Source organism: Arachis ipaensis, chromosome B5 (genome assembly GCF_059453495.1).
Source record: "Arachis ipaensis isolate K30076 ecotype BB chromosome B5, ASM5945349v1, whole genome shotgun sequence".
NCBI lineage: Eukaryota > Viridiplantae > Streptophyta > Magnoliopsida > Fabales > Fabaceae > Arachis > Arachis ipaensis.
The window spans coordinates 155,341,032-155,357,520 of NC_142440.1; the positions used below are offsets into that span (position 1 = coordinate 155,341,032).

General features: G+C 32.3%; 1 protein-coding gene and 1 pseudogene across 2 annotated transcripts; both read left to right on the forward strand.

Moving 5' to 3' along the window:
- Positions 1–2,400: 2,400 nt before the first annotated feature.
- Positions 2,401–4,886, forward strand: LOC107644671 (peroxidase 47). The gene is made up of 4 exons (XM_016348591.3): positions 2,401–2,795; positions 3,622–3,810; positions 3,895–4,057; positions 4,319–4,886. Exons 1-4 carry the CDS (start codon positions 2,547–2,549, stop codon positions 4,696–4,698), a joined length of 981 nt encoding a protein of 326 aa, XP_016204077.1. The 5' UTR covers positions 2,401–2,546; the 3' UTR covers positions 4,699–4,886.
- A 7,996-nt stretch (positions 4,887–12,882) lies between these two features.
- LOC107644672 (peroxidase 47-like) lies at positions 12,883–14,703 on the forward strand (annotated as a pseudogene). Its single transcript, XR_015883569.1, has 4 exons — positions 12,883–13,129; positions 13,617–13,805; positions 13,886–14,048; positions 14,280–14,703. The product of XR_015883569.1 is annotated as a peroxidase 47-like (transcript).
- The last annotated feature ends 1,786 nt before the right edge of the window (positions 14,704–16,489 follow it).

A 16,489-nucleotide genomic window follows, 5' to 3' on the forward strand; every position in this document is an offset into this window, starting at 1 on the left:
CAATAATTGTGACTTTTAGCGCAAATGATTTTTATGATGTTTACACATGATAGAAGTGATAATCTTTTTAAAATTTGTCGTATGTTCTTGGTTTTAAATGCGACATCCATATAGTCATCAAAAAAAAAAAAAATGCGACATCCATATGTTTGAATGACAATTACCCTTGACACAATTGTTGGCCAATGATTTGAATATGGGACCATCTTGGAATTTACATTCTAGTTGGATAATGGCACTTAAAGTTCAAATAAAATTTGAGAAATGTTAAGTGATTCATAATTTTTTTTATATTTGCTTTGTATTGGAGTTAATATTAAGCAGTTCCCCATTTTTCTTTTATTACCATCGCAATTTAGACACCTACAAAAAATGCCAAAAAATTATACCATAAACTTATGAGTATCTATCTTACCCTTGAATCAAAATAATATTTGGTGAATAATATTTATACCAAATTTTATGGAAATAGACATTAATAAGCATGTAAGTAAAAATTCTTGTTTATTTATATTTTGAATAAATATATTATGTTAATTATCATGTATATATCTTGAATTGATATAAAATTTCCTAAAGATGATTTATAAGGTATAATTTCAAATCCAATGGTTAGTTTTTAAAAAAATTACGTTATTTGATCCTTACTCATAGATTATATATAAACTACGATTTGAATCTTCTAAAGTTTGAATTTCACTTTAGAGAGTAAAGTGTGATCTTCTACACTTGAATAGTTTCTCTTTCATATTTATTCTTGTTCCTACCTATGAAATCAATGGTGAGAGATCACACTTTACTCTCTAAAGTGAAATTCAAACTTTAGAGGATCCAAATCCTATAAACTAGATTCTAATTCAAAGTTATGAATAGTATATAATCCTACCTTTACATATACACTTGAATGGAACAAATCTGATTATATAACTATGCATAAATTCAACATATTATTTCATTTCATTTGATACAAATTAAAAAAGTGAGTAGCATGCTGATGCTCATAACATATACATACGGAATAAAAGACCTCTCCCACATGTAACTTAGACGCGTATGAACCACTTTACTAACTCACACAATAACAATAACATGCCACATACATTAACATTACTTTTTCATTACAAGTTTATTTGTACACTCTATACTCTCTATAAATGGCAGCCAGCTATAATGCTCTCTCTCTCTCTCTCTGTATATATATATACGCACAACCACCCCACTTCCCACTTTCTTACAGTTCATCCAATTCCAAATAATATGCAAGTCAATTTGCACTGTATTATGGAGGTTTCATAGTCAAAGTACTACTTGATTAAACCCTATTAATTGATTAAATTAATTTGGTTGTCAACCCTTAATTAGTGTTCCACAATTTCACTTTTTCTACTGTAAAAATAATTTACAATTATTTTCTGAATTTCAACAATTTTACTTATTTTATGAAATTTTAGGTAGCGTTTGTTTTGAGATATTAGGACAGAGACTGGGAGACTGAGACTCAATATTATGTTTGTTGGCTCAGAGACTGATACTAAAATTTCTGTCTCTGTTCCCAAAATTTCAGTATTTCAGTACCTCCAAAAAGTAGGGACACAGGAGACTGAAACTTTAATAACATTTTATACCTAAAATACCTTCATTTCAATTAATTAATTCCAATTTTATCCTTTGTACAAATTAAATTAGAGCTTCATTCTTATTTCAATTTCTGTCTCCCACTTTGCACCAAACAGAATACTGAGATTTATTTCAGTCTCTGTCTCTAAGTCTCTGTCCCTCAGTATCAGTCTTTCAGTCTCTGTCTCTCTACCAAAGGCTACCTTAGTTTCTGACTGATCAGCATGATTCTAAAAATTTTGATAAACTTATACGTTTGTATTGAATGCGACCTCTTATATTAGATATGTAATTTCAAAAAATTATAACGAAATAACTAATTTTCAAAATAACTTTTATTATAATTAAATAATTATAAAATTGTTTACTTACATCAAAATTAAACTCAATAAAATTATACATACAAGGTAGATTCAAGTGATGGAATGGTGAAGCCAATGAGTAATAGCTCAAATGGCATAGTCTCTCCATACTCAATTAAGAGGTTGCGGGTTTGAGTCTCCTATCTTTGACAAAAAAAAAAAGTGATGGAATGGTGAACACCCTTATTACGTGTCAACTTACATGCAATCACCATGCATCCATATACACATACATATATAGCATTCATATTGACCAATGTGATTACGTAGGATTCAAGAAATTTAGAAAACAAAAGTAAACGATAAACCACTATCCAGATATTTATTGTTTTTATTTACTTTTTATCCTTTTCAATCTCATCTTGATCTAATTGTGTGCTTACTTTATATATTTTCAATCATTATATATATAGCACATATACATATTGCAGTTTCCCCACTCTACAATGAATGTATTGTTCTGCCAGCTTTTTCCCACTAAGTAAAGTGTGTTCTTTAATTTAGTGCTACACACACATATATATATATATTTATATATATAGTAGTTGTGTTGTATCATTGATTAATATGGTGTACAAAAGGCCATTGAAGTGTTTGAAGATAGTGATGGCTAATTTGGTGACAGTGTTTGTTGTGATGGGAATTATAGTGAGTGGTTTCAGAATTGGAGCAGATGGTTTGAACATGAATTACTATTTGTTTAGTTGCCCTTTTGTTGAATCTGTTGTTAAGGACATTGTCAATAGGGCATTGGAAGATGATCCTTCACTTGCTGCTCCTCTTCTTAGAATGCACTTCCATGATTGTTTCATTCAGGTTCTTAATTTCATTTCCATTTTAATTTTGTGGTAATTAATAATCACCATCATGTTGTTGTATGGCGAAATTACTTAGTTGAGTTTGTTGTTAGGGTCTCAGTATCATGTTCGGGGATTTTGTTTTGGAGTTTCTGTGAGTAATATATTAAGTTAAAGAGAAATACTTGCACGTTCTTAAAACATATTTTATGTGCGTTTTATTTTAAAAATATTTATAATTTGTCATTTTTTTAATGTTGAAGAATAACGTTATTGACTTGGTAATTATAAATGTTTTTGGAATAAATATCAAATTTGTTATAAAAATTAGAAATATTGCCCTATTAATATAAATCATTGTTTTTTGAGGGGTTTTTTACTGCAAAACAAACATGCTTCTTTTTTTGTGAGTGTAAGTGATCAATAAATTATATATTTAAAAAAAAAAATCGAACATATGTTATCATTTTAATTGAGAAACTTAATATACTAACATGTTTTGATTTTCTTTGAGAATTGAATGGAATGAGTGAACAAGAACTTGAATGTTCTAAAACAATGAAAGACAGAGTGCAGAAATAAAAAAAGTAGTGATAACTGATAAGAGTAGATGTAGTTATATACATAAAGCTAAATTTACACACTTTAAAGTGGATAGGGTATCTATGTATGAATTGGAATAATGCATAAAAAAAGTGTCATTCTTATTAATTGGTATAGATAATAAGTAACTCACTAAAAAAATGTCATGCATGTTGTATCCATTTTTCTGCCATAAAATTGAACATATATTGCAGATTATAAATATTCTAACATATACGTGTGGTTGTGTGATCTGCTACTAGGGATGTGATGGATCAATTTTGATTGATTCCACAAAGGGTAACAAAGCAGAAAAGGATTCACCAGCAAATTTGAGTTTGAGAGGCTATGAAATTATAGATGACATCAAAGAAGAGCTTGAAAGACAATGCCCTGGAGTAGTTTCATGTGCTGATATTCTTGCTTTAGCTGCTAGAGATGCAGTTTTCTTTGTAAGATCAACCTACTTATATATTTTTCTACTTACCATTAATTTTATACTAATATATATTATGAATGGCACAATTCATGAGCAGGCACGGGGGCCAGTTTATGACATACCAAAGGGAAGAAAAGATGGAACAAGGTCCAAAATTGAGGATACCATTAATCTGCCATCTCCCAACTTCAATGCTTCTGATCTCATCAAGATGTTTGGCCAACATGGCTTTTCAGCACAAGAGATGGTGGCTCTCTCTGGTAATTATATACATATATGTCCCTATGCTTCTATTTATACCTCTACATGCTTGTTGATGAATAATGAATATCATAATTAAGTGAAACTTTTTGACAAAGGCTTCTAAATTCATAATTACTAGCTTTCACTATGTCATTCCTTCTGTTACAGAATATCTATATATCAAACTATAAATGCTTATAACTTTCAATAGAATAGTTGATAGAGATCATGCAACAAGGAAGCATTTTTAATAATGTTTTGTGGTTTTGAATTTTCAGGGGCTCATACAATAGGAGTAGCTAGGTGTTCTTCTTTCAAGAACAGGCTAACAAAAGTGGATCCAAATTTGAACTCAGAATTTGCAAAGACACTGTCCAGAACATGCAGTGATGGTGACAATGCTGAGCAGCCCTTTGATGAAACAAGGAATGATTTCGACAACTTGTACTTCGACGCTTTGGTTTCCAGCAATGGGGTTCTCACATCTGATCAAACATTGTTCACTAGTCCAAAAACTAGGAACTTTGTCAACTCTTATGCACAGAACCAAGCCTTGTTCTTCTTGGATTTCCAACAAGCCATGATCAAAATGACCTTGCTTGATATCAAAGAAGGTTCCAAGGGTCAAGTTAGAGACAACTGCCGCAGAATAAATTGAATTGGAGGATCTAGCTATGCCTTATTTAAAATTAATATATATGATATATGTATTTATATATCTATGGTTTGATAAATATTACATTAGCATTGATGAACATAATTGACAATTATTAACAGTTAATATAGAATTCAATAATTTCTCCAGAAATTTTGTAATTTCATTGAAATTGAATATGTTACATACTTCTAAATAATACATTGTTCCACCAAGATTGGTATCGACTATATGGATACTCGGCCTATGTAGGTTATGCCTCCTTAAAAAACCCCTATGGACCAAACCCCTGGAGCTTGGGAAAAAAATCCAATAGAGGAAAAAGAGTACATCAACCATGCATAATTTAAGGAATAATGAAAAAAAACTCAACAATTTTTAAAACCTCATACAACTAAGCTCTAGAATAAAGAACACCCTTGGAGTCGGCAAGAAGAAGGTGAGTGAGTTCCGGCGGAGGCCTATTCAGAAGAGAAAATGCAGAACTCGAACAAGAACCTATTTTTGCCAGAAAATCAGCACACGAATTTGCTTCTCTCATGACATGGTAGATAGTGACATCCCACTCAAGAAGCATGAACTGAAGAATTTCTTCTACAATATCTGCGAATTCCGGGAAGTCTCAGGCATTGTCATGAATAATCTCGAGAGCCACCATGCAATCACTTTCACATTCCACCTTTCTGTACCCAAACTGCCACGCCAACCACAAACCATGGCGAATAGCTACCAGTTCCGCTGCAATGCTGCCGGCGAAACCAATATGACTGACGAATCCGGTAATGCAGTTGCCATCTTGATCTCTAAGCAAGCCACCACATCCGGCTCTTCCTGGATTTCCTCTTGAACTTCCATCCACGTTGAGTTTGATAGCCCCTTCAGACGGTGGAACCCAGCGAACTAGCATCCTTTGTATACAAACACCGTAAATTGTCAAACTAAACGCAACTATATCTGATGATCTTCGTTGCCATATTCAAAGATGCTATTATAATTTTGCAATGATTCTGTAGTATGTACATAGCTAAGGAAAACCAATGGCAAAGAGAAAAACATGTGGGCACCAAAACCAACTAAAAGAGAAGGCAATATAACTAACAAGTTATATCCTAATGTTCATCTGTACACTAGGAATAACATACTAAAATTTTATAGAAATGGAGCAAGTTTATCGATTTAATCATATAAAAAATGGCATGCCCTTTTCCCCCAAATTTCTTCTTCTCCTTTGACGTCGAAGCCCCTGCTTTGTTTAGTTTTATTCAAAATGAATAAACTTTCTCTCTCTCTCTCTTCGTGCCTTTAGCTCTTTTCCTTTTATTGAATTATTTTTTTTAATTTGTGGGCCCACTAACAAATCTCCCCTCATCAACTTAAGTGGGGATAGGCTGTCCAACAAGTCCGCCTTCTCTTTGTAGGAATCAAATTTCACTGCAAGTAAACTCTTAGTCATCATATTTGAACCATTATCATCGGTATGGACTCCTCAAATGCATATGACTTCATCTCAAGCGCTTGACATATCCAATGATACCTCACCTCTATGTGCTTTGATCTGGAATGAAACATCGGATTCTTGCTAAGATGGATAGCACTCTGACTGTCACAAAATAACACAAACTTCTCTTGATTGATGCCTAACTCTTGTAGAAATTTCTTCATCCACAAGAGTTCCTTAGAAGTTTTAACAACAGCAATGTATTCTGCATCTGTAGTAGACAAAGCAACACATTTCTGAAGTCGAGATTGTCATGACACAGCTTTCCCTGCAAAAGTCATCATATAACCAGAAATAGACTTTCTTGAATCAAGATCCCCAGCCATATCCGCATCTATGTAACCATCCAACATAGGTTGGCCATTTCCAAATCATAAACAAACTCTGGAAGTACCATAAGGTATTTGAAAATCCACTTCATTGCTTGCCGTGTTCCTTGCCAGGATTAGAGAGAAACCGACTAAAAACTCCAACAGCATGAGCAATATCTGGCCTGGTGCAAACCATATCATACATCAAACTGCCAACTGCAGATGTATATGGAATTTTCTTCATTTCTGCTTTCTCTTTCTCACTTGTAGGACATTGTCATGAACTCAGTTTGAAATGACTAGCAAGTGGAGTACTAACAGGTATGAAATTACTCATGCTAAACCTCTCTAAAACCTTCTCAATATACTTCTGCTGTGACAACCACAGTTTTTCATTCTTCCTGCCACGAGTGATACTCATGTCAAGGATTTTCTTTGCAGGACCCAAATCCTTCATAGCAAAAGATTTGTTCAAATCTTTTTTAAGACTTTCAACTACTTAGTGTCATGACCAACAATCAACATGCCATCAACATAAAGCAAGAGAATTATAAAATCACCATCAGAGAATTTCTTAACATATACACAATGATCAGAAGAAGTCTTACTATACCCATGACCTTCCATGAAGGAATCAAACTTTGTGTACCACTGCCTTGGCGCTTGCGTCAGCCCATATAAGCTCTTTTTCAACTTGCATACAAGATTGTCCTTTCCTTTAACCTCGAAACCCTCTAGTTGTTTCATATAAATTTCTTTATCTATGTCACCGTGAAGGAATGCAGTCTTCGCATCAAGCTGCTCAACCTCTAAATTCAAACTAGCTGCCAATCCAAACACAACTTGAATAGAGGACATCTTCATAACTGGAGAAAAATTTTTCTCAAAATTAATACCTTTCTTTTGCTCAAAGCCTTTCACAACCAATCGAGCTTTGTACATTGGCCGTGAGACATTTTCATCCGCTTTCAATTTGAACACCCATTTCTTCTTGAATGCTCTCTTACCCTTCGGTAGCATCACCAATTCAAACGTATGATTCTCATGCAAGAATTTCATTTCTTCTTGCATGGCCTTCAACCAATCTTCCTTGTGCTCATCAGACGTAGCTTCCTGGTAGCTCTCTGGTTTTCCAATCTCAGTGTTCATCACATACTCATGAGGAGAGTATTTCTGAGAAGGATGACGCTCTCTAGTAGATCTTCTCAATTCAGCCTCAACTGGTGGTTCAGGTGGAAATTCAACATCTGGCACCTCAGGTTGAGGTGTAAGTTCATCATGCAAATCATCACCATCATTATCAACTTGTACATCTCCCTCATCAAGGACCAGGTTCATCATCAGCAAAACGTCTAACAGTTATTGTTGGCTTATCTGTCTTCTCAAGATCTTCAATAGTTTGGTCTTCAAAAAAAATTATTTCTCAACTTCTAATTATTTTCTTACTCACTGGATCCTATAATCTGTAACTAAAGTCTTCGTGACCATAATTCATGAAGATACACTACTTTGAATTTCCATCAAGCTTGGACCTTTCATCTCTTGGAATGTGAACAAAAGTCTTACAGCCGAACACTCGCAAGTGACTATAGGAGACATCTTTCTCTCTCTAAACTTTCTCTGGAACATCACCATACATTTAGTGGAACTGAAGGAGAAAGGTTGATCAAATCTACCGAAGTCCTCATTGCTTCACCCCAAAAGGATTTAGGCAACTTTGCATGAGAGAGCATACACCTAACTCTATCATTGATAGTGCAATTCATTCTCTCTGCAACTCCATTATATTGAGAAGTCTTACGAACTATTTTCTCAAGTTTAATCCCATGTCCTTTACAATACTCTTCAAACGGACCCCTGTATTCACCACCATTATCTGTTCGAACACATTTCAATTTCCTTCCTATTTCTCTTTCAACACTTGCATGAAAGTGTTTGAAGGTATCGAGCACCTGGTCTTTAGATTTCAAAACAAAAGCCCACATTTTTCGAAAATAATTATCAATAAAAATAACAAAGTATGATGCACCACCTAGTGTCTTAACATTCATGGTGCAAACATTAGTGTGAACTAAATCTAGAACATGTGATCTCCTATGAGGTCCAGAACTATAAAATGATACTCTAGCATGCTTTCCAACAAAACAATGAGTACGAGTATTTAAAGTTGTACCTTTCACGGAAAGTGAGTGCTTCTTGGCTAAGACGCTTAGTCCTTTCTCACTCCAGTGACCAAGCCTTATATGCCACAAATCAGAAGAGGAATCATTAGCTACATTCACCTCTTCTTTGCACAACTTTGCTTGCAACTGGTAGAGAGTAGTGAGACTATTGTCTTCTTTAGCAACAATGAGAGCTCCTTTAGTAATCTTGCATTTTTCACCACCAAAGGAAGTGCAATAACCCTCTTGATCCAATGCCTTGACTGAAATAAGATTGAACCACATATCTGGCGCATGCCTAACATTCTTCAACTGTAACTTGCATTCCATGTTGGTTTCAAGTCACATATCACCCATACCAATGATATCACATACTCCTTTATCTCCCAATTTAATCTTGTCAAAATTTCCAGTAGTATAGGAAGTGAAAAGTTCACACCTCAGAGTGACATGACATGAGGCACCAGAATCCATAATCCAAGTGGAATCATCACAGACAAGATTCACATAATTTTTATCATATGTGATAAGAACATCTTCATAAACAATAGCAGCAGTTTCTTTATCACTATCTTTACCTTTGTCTTTGTTTCTTCTCCTTGATTGTTCTCATTTCAAGAACCTACAATACCTCTTGATATGCCCCGACTTGCCACAATGGTGACAAATGAACTCCTTTCTTGGCTTGTATTTTTCTCTTGACTTGGTTTGACTCTGACTTGTCAGAACTGTGAGGTTTTCTACTTTGTCTTCTTCCCCGTGACTCTGAAAAAGTGCTTCTGACTGGGAGGAGGCATTAGTCAAACCATGCTTCTTCATTCAACATGCTCTCTTTAACCATTGCTAACGTCAACTTTTCTTTTGGAGCTAAGTGAGTTAGTGTCACAACCAAAACTTTCCAACTATCAGGCAAAGAGCTCAACAACAACAAGACTTGCAACTCGTCATTCAAAGTGATTTCATTATTTGTCAGTTGGTTCACCGTTTCTTGAAAAGTGCTCAAGTGCTTCAACATTAATTTACCTTCAATATATTTCATATTGACAAGCTTTCTAATCCAGAATGCTTTGTTTTGCACATTCTTTCTCTCATATAACTCCTTCAATTTATTCCACAACTTCTCAGCATTCGTTTCGGTGTCAACATATGAATATACGCTAAGATCAAGCCATTGCTTAATCAAAGCAATTGCCTTCCGATTCAGCTTCTTCCATTCAGCATCGGATTTTGTACCTTTTGATTTATCCCCCTCCACAGGATTATACAAGTCCTTGCTATACAACATATCTTCTATGAAGGTCTTCTAAATCAAGTAATTTTGAGAATTCAATTTGACCATATTTGGCCCATGAGTATTTTCCTCCATTTAATCAGCACAGCAATAAACAACCAAAGCTCTAGATACCACTTTGTTGGGAAAACTCAACAAAAATTCAAACAAGAACATGTCTAAAGCGAAAGCACCAAAAATAATTTTCCCACAACCTGTGCGATTAAATAGATAATACTAAAGATACTCCAAGTAGAAAATATAATGGTAGAAATTAAATAATCAGACACTAAAATTTTAACGTGAAAAAATTCCTAAAAAAAGGACAAAAAACCCACGAGACCTAGTCCAGTAAAATCTTCCACTATCAAAATAATGAGTACACAATCAGTCATTCTAGTAGCACTAGGACATCTCAACAATCAACAAGATACATTATCAAAATTGATAGAATCAACATAAATTATTTATAAAGTGGGTATCTCAAATCAGCAAAAAAAAATAATACAACTAACAAGTTATATTTTAATATTCATTTTTAGACTAAAAATAACATACTAAAATTTTATAAAAAATAAAACAAATTTACCAATTTAATGGGATAAAAAATAACCTGCCTTTTTTCCCTAAATTTCTTTTTCTCATTCGACGTCCAAGCCTGCTTCGTTTGGTTTTATTCAGAATAATGAATAAACCTTCTCTCCCTCTTCCTGGTTTTAGCCACTTCTCTTCCTTTTATTTAATTATTTTTTTTTTGTTTCAAACTTGTTGAGGCCCACCAACAATAGGTAATTATTATTATTGCAAATTTTTATTTTTTAAAAATTTAAAATTAAAAATTATTAAAAATTAATTAATTTAATTATCATCTGATTTTAATTTTTTTTTTATTATACACATTGTAATTAAATTTATTGTTTTCTTATACTAGTTATTCATAATTTTTTTTAGAGAAAAAGACAAATAAATTCTTGATCTTTTATCCTGCGTGAGAAGAAAGTCTGTCAGGTGACGCGTACCCGTGATCCACACGTACACGTGACAAGCATTAAAGTAGTCACGTCAGACTTTTCTATTGGGTCTGACAGATGCATTTGGACGGAGGAACTGATCCGTCCAAGTTTTGTGAAGCTCAGAAATTTAAAAATATCTTTTAATGGTTAGAGACGAAAATATCCGCAAGACAAAAGGTCAAAAACCTATTTATCCTTTTCCATTTTATATATATTTGCTTTGTATTGGAATTAATATTAATCAGTTCATTTTTCTTTTATTTCCATCGCAATTTAAACACCTTAAAAAAATACCAAAAAATTATACCATAAACTTATGAGGATCTATCTAACCCTTGAATCATAATAATATATGGTGAATAATATTTATACCAAATTTTTATGGAAATAGACATTAATAAGCATGTAATAAAAAATTCTTGTTTATTTATATTTTATTTGAATAAATATATTATGTTAATTATCATGTATATATCTTGAATAAATTACGTTATTTGATCCTTACTCATATATTATATATAAACTAGATTCTAATTCAAAGTTATGAATAGTTACAATCCTACCTTTACATATACACTTGAATGGAACAAATCTGATTATATAACTAAGCATAAATTCAACATATTATTTCATTTCATTTGATAAAAATTGAATACAGTGAGAGTTGCATGCTGCTCATAACATATACATTACACGGAATAAAAGACCTCTCCCGCATGTAACTTAGACGCGTATGAACCACTATACTAACTCACACAATAACAATAATTACAAGAGAAAATTTCACTCCCTCTCTTTCGATATGTTAAAATGACATTCTTTTTTCTTCTATTTTATAATTATACATTTCTCCCTTTTTTAACTTTTAAAAAATATTTTTTTAATTCATTTTAAATTTTTTGTATTAACTAATATTAACTTTATCTATTTTTAAAAAAAAAATTATTTTTTGAAAAAATACCTATTAACAAAAATTTTATTTTTTGTCATTAAATTTTACTTACTAAAATACCTTTTAATAAATTATTCTTTTATTGATTAAATTATATTTTTATCAAAATATTTTTTAAAAAATTAATAATTAAATTATTTTTTCTAAAATACCTACCATTCAATAATTTTTTAATTATTAAATTGTGATTTTATTAAAATTTTTGTTAATAATTATTTTTATATTTACCATTAATTTTTTGATATCAATATATATTATTTTAACATTAAATATAAAATCTTACCACTATTAATATGTATAACAATTAATATATATTGATATTGAAAAATAATCTTACTAAAATTTTTTATTTAATATTAAAATAATATATATAGATATCGAAAAATTAATAGTAAAATATAAAAAAAATTGTTAACAAAAATTTTGGTAAAATTATAATTTAATAATTAAAAAATTATTAAAAGATATTTTAAAAAATAATATAATTATTAAATTTCTTTAAAAATACAATTTAAACAATAAAAGAATAATTTATTATAATTAAATAATTATAACATCAAAATTAAACTCAATAAAATTATACATAGGTGAACATCCTTATTATTGTCAACTTACATGCAAATGCAATCACCATGCATCCATATATATACACATACATATATAGCATTCATATTGACCAATATGATTACGTAGGGTTCAAGAAATTTAGAAAACAAAAGTAAACGATAAACCACTATCCAGATATTTAATTTTTTTTTATTTACTTTTTATCCTTTCAATCTCACCTTAATCTAATTTTGTGCTTATTTTGTATATTTTCAATCATTATATATAGCACATATACATATTGCAGTTTCCTCACTCTACAATGAATGTATTGTTCTGCCAGCTTTTTCCCACTAAGTAAAGTGTGTTCTTTAATTTAGTGCTACACACACACACACACACATATATATATAGTATTGTGTATCATTGATTAATATGGTGTACAAAAGGCCATTGAAGTGTTTGAAGATAGTGATGACTAATTTGGTGACTGTTTGGTGTGATGGGAATTATTGTGAGTGGTTTCAGAATTGGAGCAGATGGTTTGAACATGAATTACTATTTGTTTAGTTGCCCTTTTGTTGAATCTGTTGTTAAGGACATTATCAATAGGGCATTGGAAGATGATCCTTCACTTGCTGCTCCTCTTCTCAGAATGTACTTCCATGATTGTTTCATTCAGGTTCTTAATTTCATTTCTATTTCAATTAAGTTTGTGGTAATTAATAATGATCATGTTGTTGTTTGGCGAAATTACTTAGTTGAGTTTGTTATTACGGTCATAGGGTGTCAGTATCATGTTCGAAGATTTTGTTTTGGAGTTTCTGTGAGTAATATAATAAGTTAGAGAAAAATACTTGCATGTTCTTAAAACATATTTAATGTGTGTTTTATTTTAAAAATATTTATAATTCTTCATTTTTTTAATGTTGAAGAATAACATTATTGACTTGGTAATTATAAATGTTTTTGGAATAAATATCAAATTTGTTATAAAAATTAGAAATATAGCTCAATATTAATATAAAATTTCAATTGGTATAGTAAATAAGTAACTCACTAAAAAGATGTCATGCATGTTGTATCCATTTTTCTGCCATAAAATTCAACATATATTGCAGATTATAAATATTCTAACATATATGTATGGTTGTGTGATCTGCTACTAGGGATGTGATGGATCAATTTTGATTGATTCCACAAAGGGTAACAAAGCAGAAAAGAATTCACCAGCAAATTTGAGTTTGAGAGGCTATGAAATCATTGATGACATCAAAGAAGAGCTTGAAAGACAATGCCCTGAAGTAGTTTCATGTGCTGATATTCTTGCTTTAGCTGCTAGGGATGCAGTTTTCTTTGTAAGATCAACCTACTTATATATTTTTCTATTTACCATTAATTTTATACTAATATATATTATGAATGGCACAATGAGCAGGCAGGGGGGCCAGTTTATGACATACCAAAGGGAAGAAAAGATGGAACAAGGTCCAAAATTGAGGATACCATTAATCTGCCATCTCCCAACTTCAATGCTTCTGATCTCATCAAGATGTTTGGCCAACATGGCTTTTCAGCACAAGAGATGGTGGCTCTCTCTGGTAATTAATATACATATATGTCCCTATGCTTCTATTTCTATCTATATATACATGCTTCTTGATGAATAGCTTCTAAATTAATAATTACTAGCTTTCACTATGTCATTCCTTCTGTTACAGAATATCTATATATTAAACTAGAAATGCATATAATTTTCAAATAGAATAGTTGATAGAGATTATGCAACAAGGAAACATTTTTAATAATGTTTTGTGGTTTTGAATCTTCAGGGGCTCACACAATAGGAGTAGGTAGGTGTTCTTCTTTCAAGAACAGGCTAACAAAAGTAGATCCAAATTTGAACTCAGAATTTGCAAAGACACTGTCCAGAACATGCAGTGCCGGTGACAATGCTGAGCAGCCCTTCGATGAAACAAGGGATGATTTCGACAATTTGTGATCAAACATCGTTCACTAGTCCAAGAGCTAGGAATTTTGTCAACTCTTATGCACAGAACCAAGCCTTGTTCTTCTTGGATTTGCAACAAGCCATGGTCAAAATGAGCTTGCTTGATATCAAAGAAGGTTCCAAGGGTCAAATTAGAGATAACTGCCGCAAAATGAATTGAATTGGAGAATCTAGCTATGACTTATTTAAAGCAAATATATGATCTATGTATTTATATATCTATAGTTTGATAAATATTACATTAGCACTGATGAACATAATTGACAATTATTAACAGTTAATATAGAATTGAATAATTTCTCCAGAAATTTTGTAATTTCATTGAAATTGAATATGTTACATAGTTCTGAATAGTACATTGTTCCACCAAGATTGGTATCGACTATATGGATACTCGGCTTATGTAGGTTATGCCTCCTTAAAAAACCCCTATGGACAAAACCCATGGAGCTTGGGAAAAAATCCAATAGAGGAAAAAGAGTACATCAACCATGCATAATTTAAGGAATAATGAAAAAAAACTCAACAATTTTTAAAACCTCATACAACTAAGCTCTAGAATAAAGAACACCCTTGGAGTCGGCAAGAAGAAGGTGAGTGAGTTCCGGCGGAGGCCTATTCAGAAGAGAAAATGCAGAACTCGAACAAGAACCTATTTTTGCCAGAAAATCAGCACACGAATTTGCTTCTCTCATGACATGGTAGATAGTGACATCCCACTCAAGAAGCATGAACTGAAGAATTTCTTCTACAATATCTGCGAATTCCGGGAAGTCTCAGGCATTGTCATGAATAATCTCGAGAGCCACCATGCAATCACTTTCACATTCCACCTTTCTGTACCCAAACTGCCACGCCAACCACAAACCATGGCGAATAGCTACCAGTTCCGCTGCAATGCTGCCGGCGAAACCAATATGACTGACGAATCCGGTAATGCAGTTGCCATCTTGATCTCTAAGCAAGCCACCACATCCGGCTCTTCCTGGATTTCCTCTTGAACTTCCATCGACGTTGAGTTTGATAGCCCCTTCAGACGGTGGAACCCAGCGAACTAGCATCCTTTGTATACAAACACCGTAAATTGTCAAACTAAACACAACTATATCGGATTTTCTTCGTTGCCATATTCAAAGATGCTATTATAATTTTGCAATGATTTTGTAGTGTGTACATAGCTAAGGAAAACCAATGGCAAAGAGAAAAACATGTGGGCACCAAAACCACAGGACTTCAATTTCGAACGAACTTATCATACATATGTGAAACATTTTTGTATATAAAATGGTACATGTTTGTAGCCAAAATAAAATATTAAGTAATAATAAAGAGATTATTTACTTGATTTTAGATTGGGTTGGATCACTGATTGAGAGAAATAGAATGATGTGATGAACAAAAACAAGAACTAGAACTTGAGTGGGTTGTGGGTTGATGGTATAACTGTAAGCGAATGAAATGATACCAGGCCTCAGTTGGAGAGGATGAGGAAAAGAGGGATTTGAGATGAGGTGAGAGAAGAGAGGATTTGAGAGTGAGCTTCAGATTGTAATTGTATTGTTCAATAACTGTTTGAACTGCATTGCTTAAATAGCACAGAGTAACTAATTGAACTCTCACGTGTAACGAACTGTTGACTCTCAAGTTATTTTATTTATGAATATGTCTAGTATAGAAATTTATATACCGACTGAATCCATTTTAAAGTGGTATCTTTTTTTTTTGCCGATTTAGGAAGAATAATTTGGCAATATGTATTTCCGTTACATAATTTGAGCGACGAAATCATTATAAAATGTGTCCCCCTTATAATTACTAATTTCCCTTTTGCTGGGTACTAGCAGATAGGGTAACATAAATCTAGCAAAAAGTCTAGGGTCACACTACGGTACACATACAAAGTACAGAAATTCTCCCTGAAATTTTTGTTTATGAACACTTGCCTTTACTCTCTCTCTTGTAACAATCAGAGCTTGTGATGGAAAAGCTGGTTTGGTTAAAATCATATTTGAGTGATCATATGTAAAAATT

Coding starts and splice junctions, on each gene's coding strand:
- LOC107644671 (XM_016348591.3), top strand. CDS start 2,547: ATGGTGTACAAAAGGCCATTGAAGTGTTTGAAGATAGTGATGGCTAAT. Junction 3,811..3,894: donor CTAGAGATGCAGTTTTCTTT/GTAAGATCAACC, acceptor ATTCATGAGCAG/GCACGGGGGCCAGTTTATGA. Junction 4,058..4,318: donor AGAGATGGTGGCTCTCTCTG/GTAATTATATAC, acceptor TTGAATTTTCAG/GGGCTCATACAATAGGAGTA.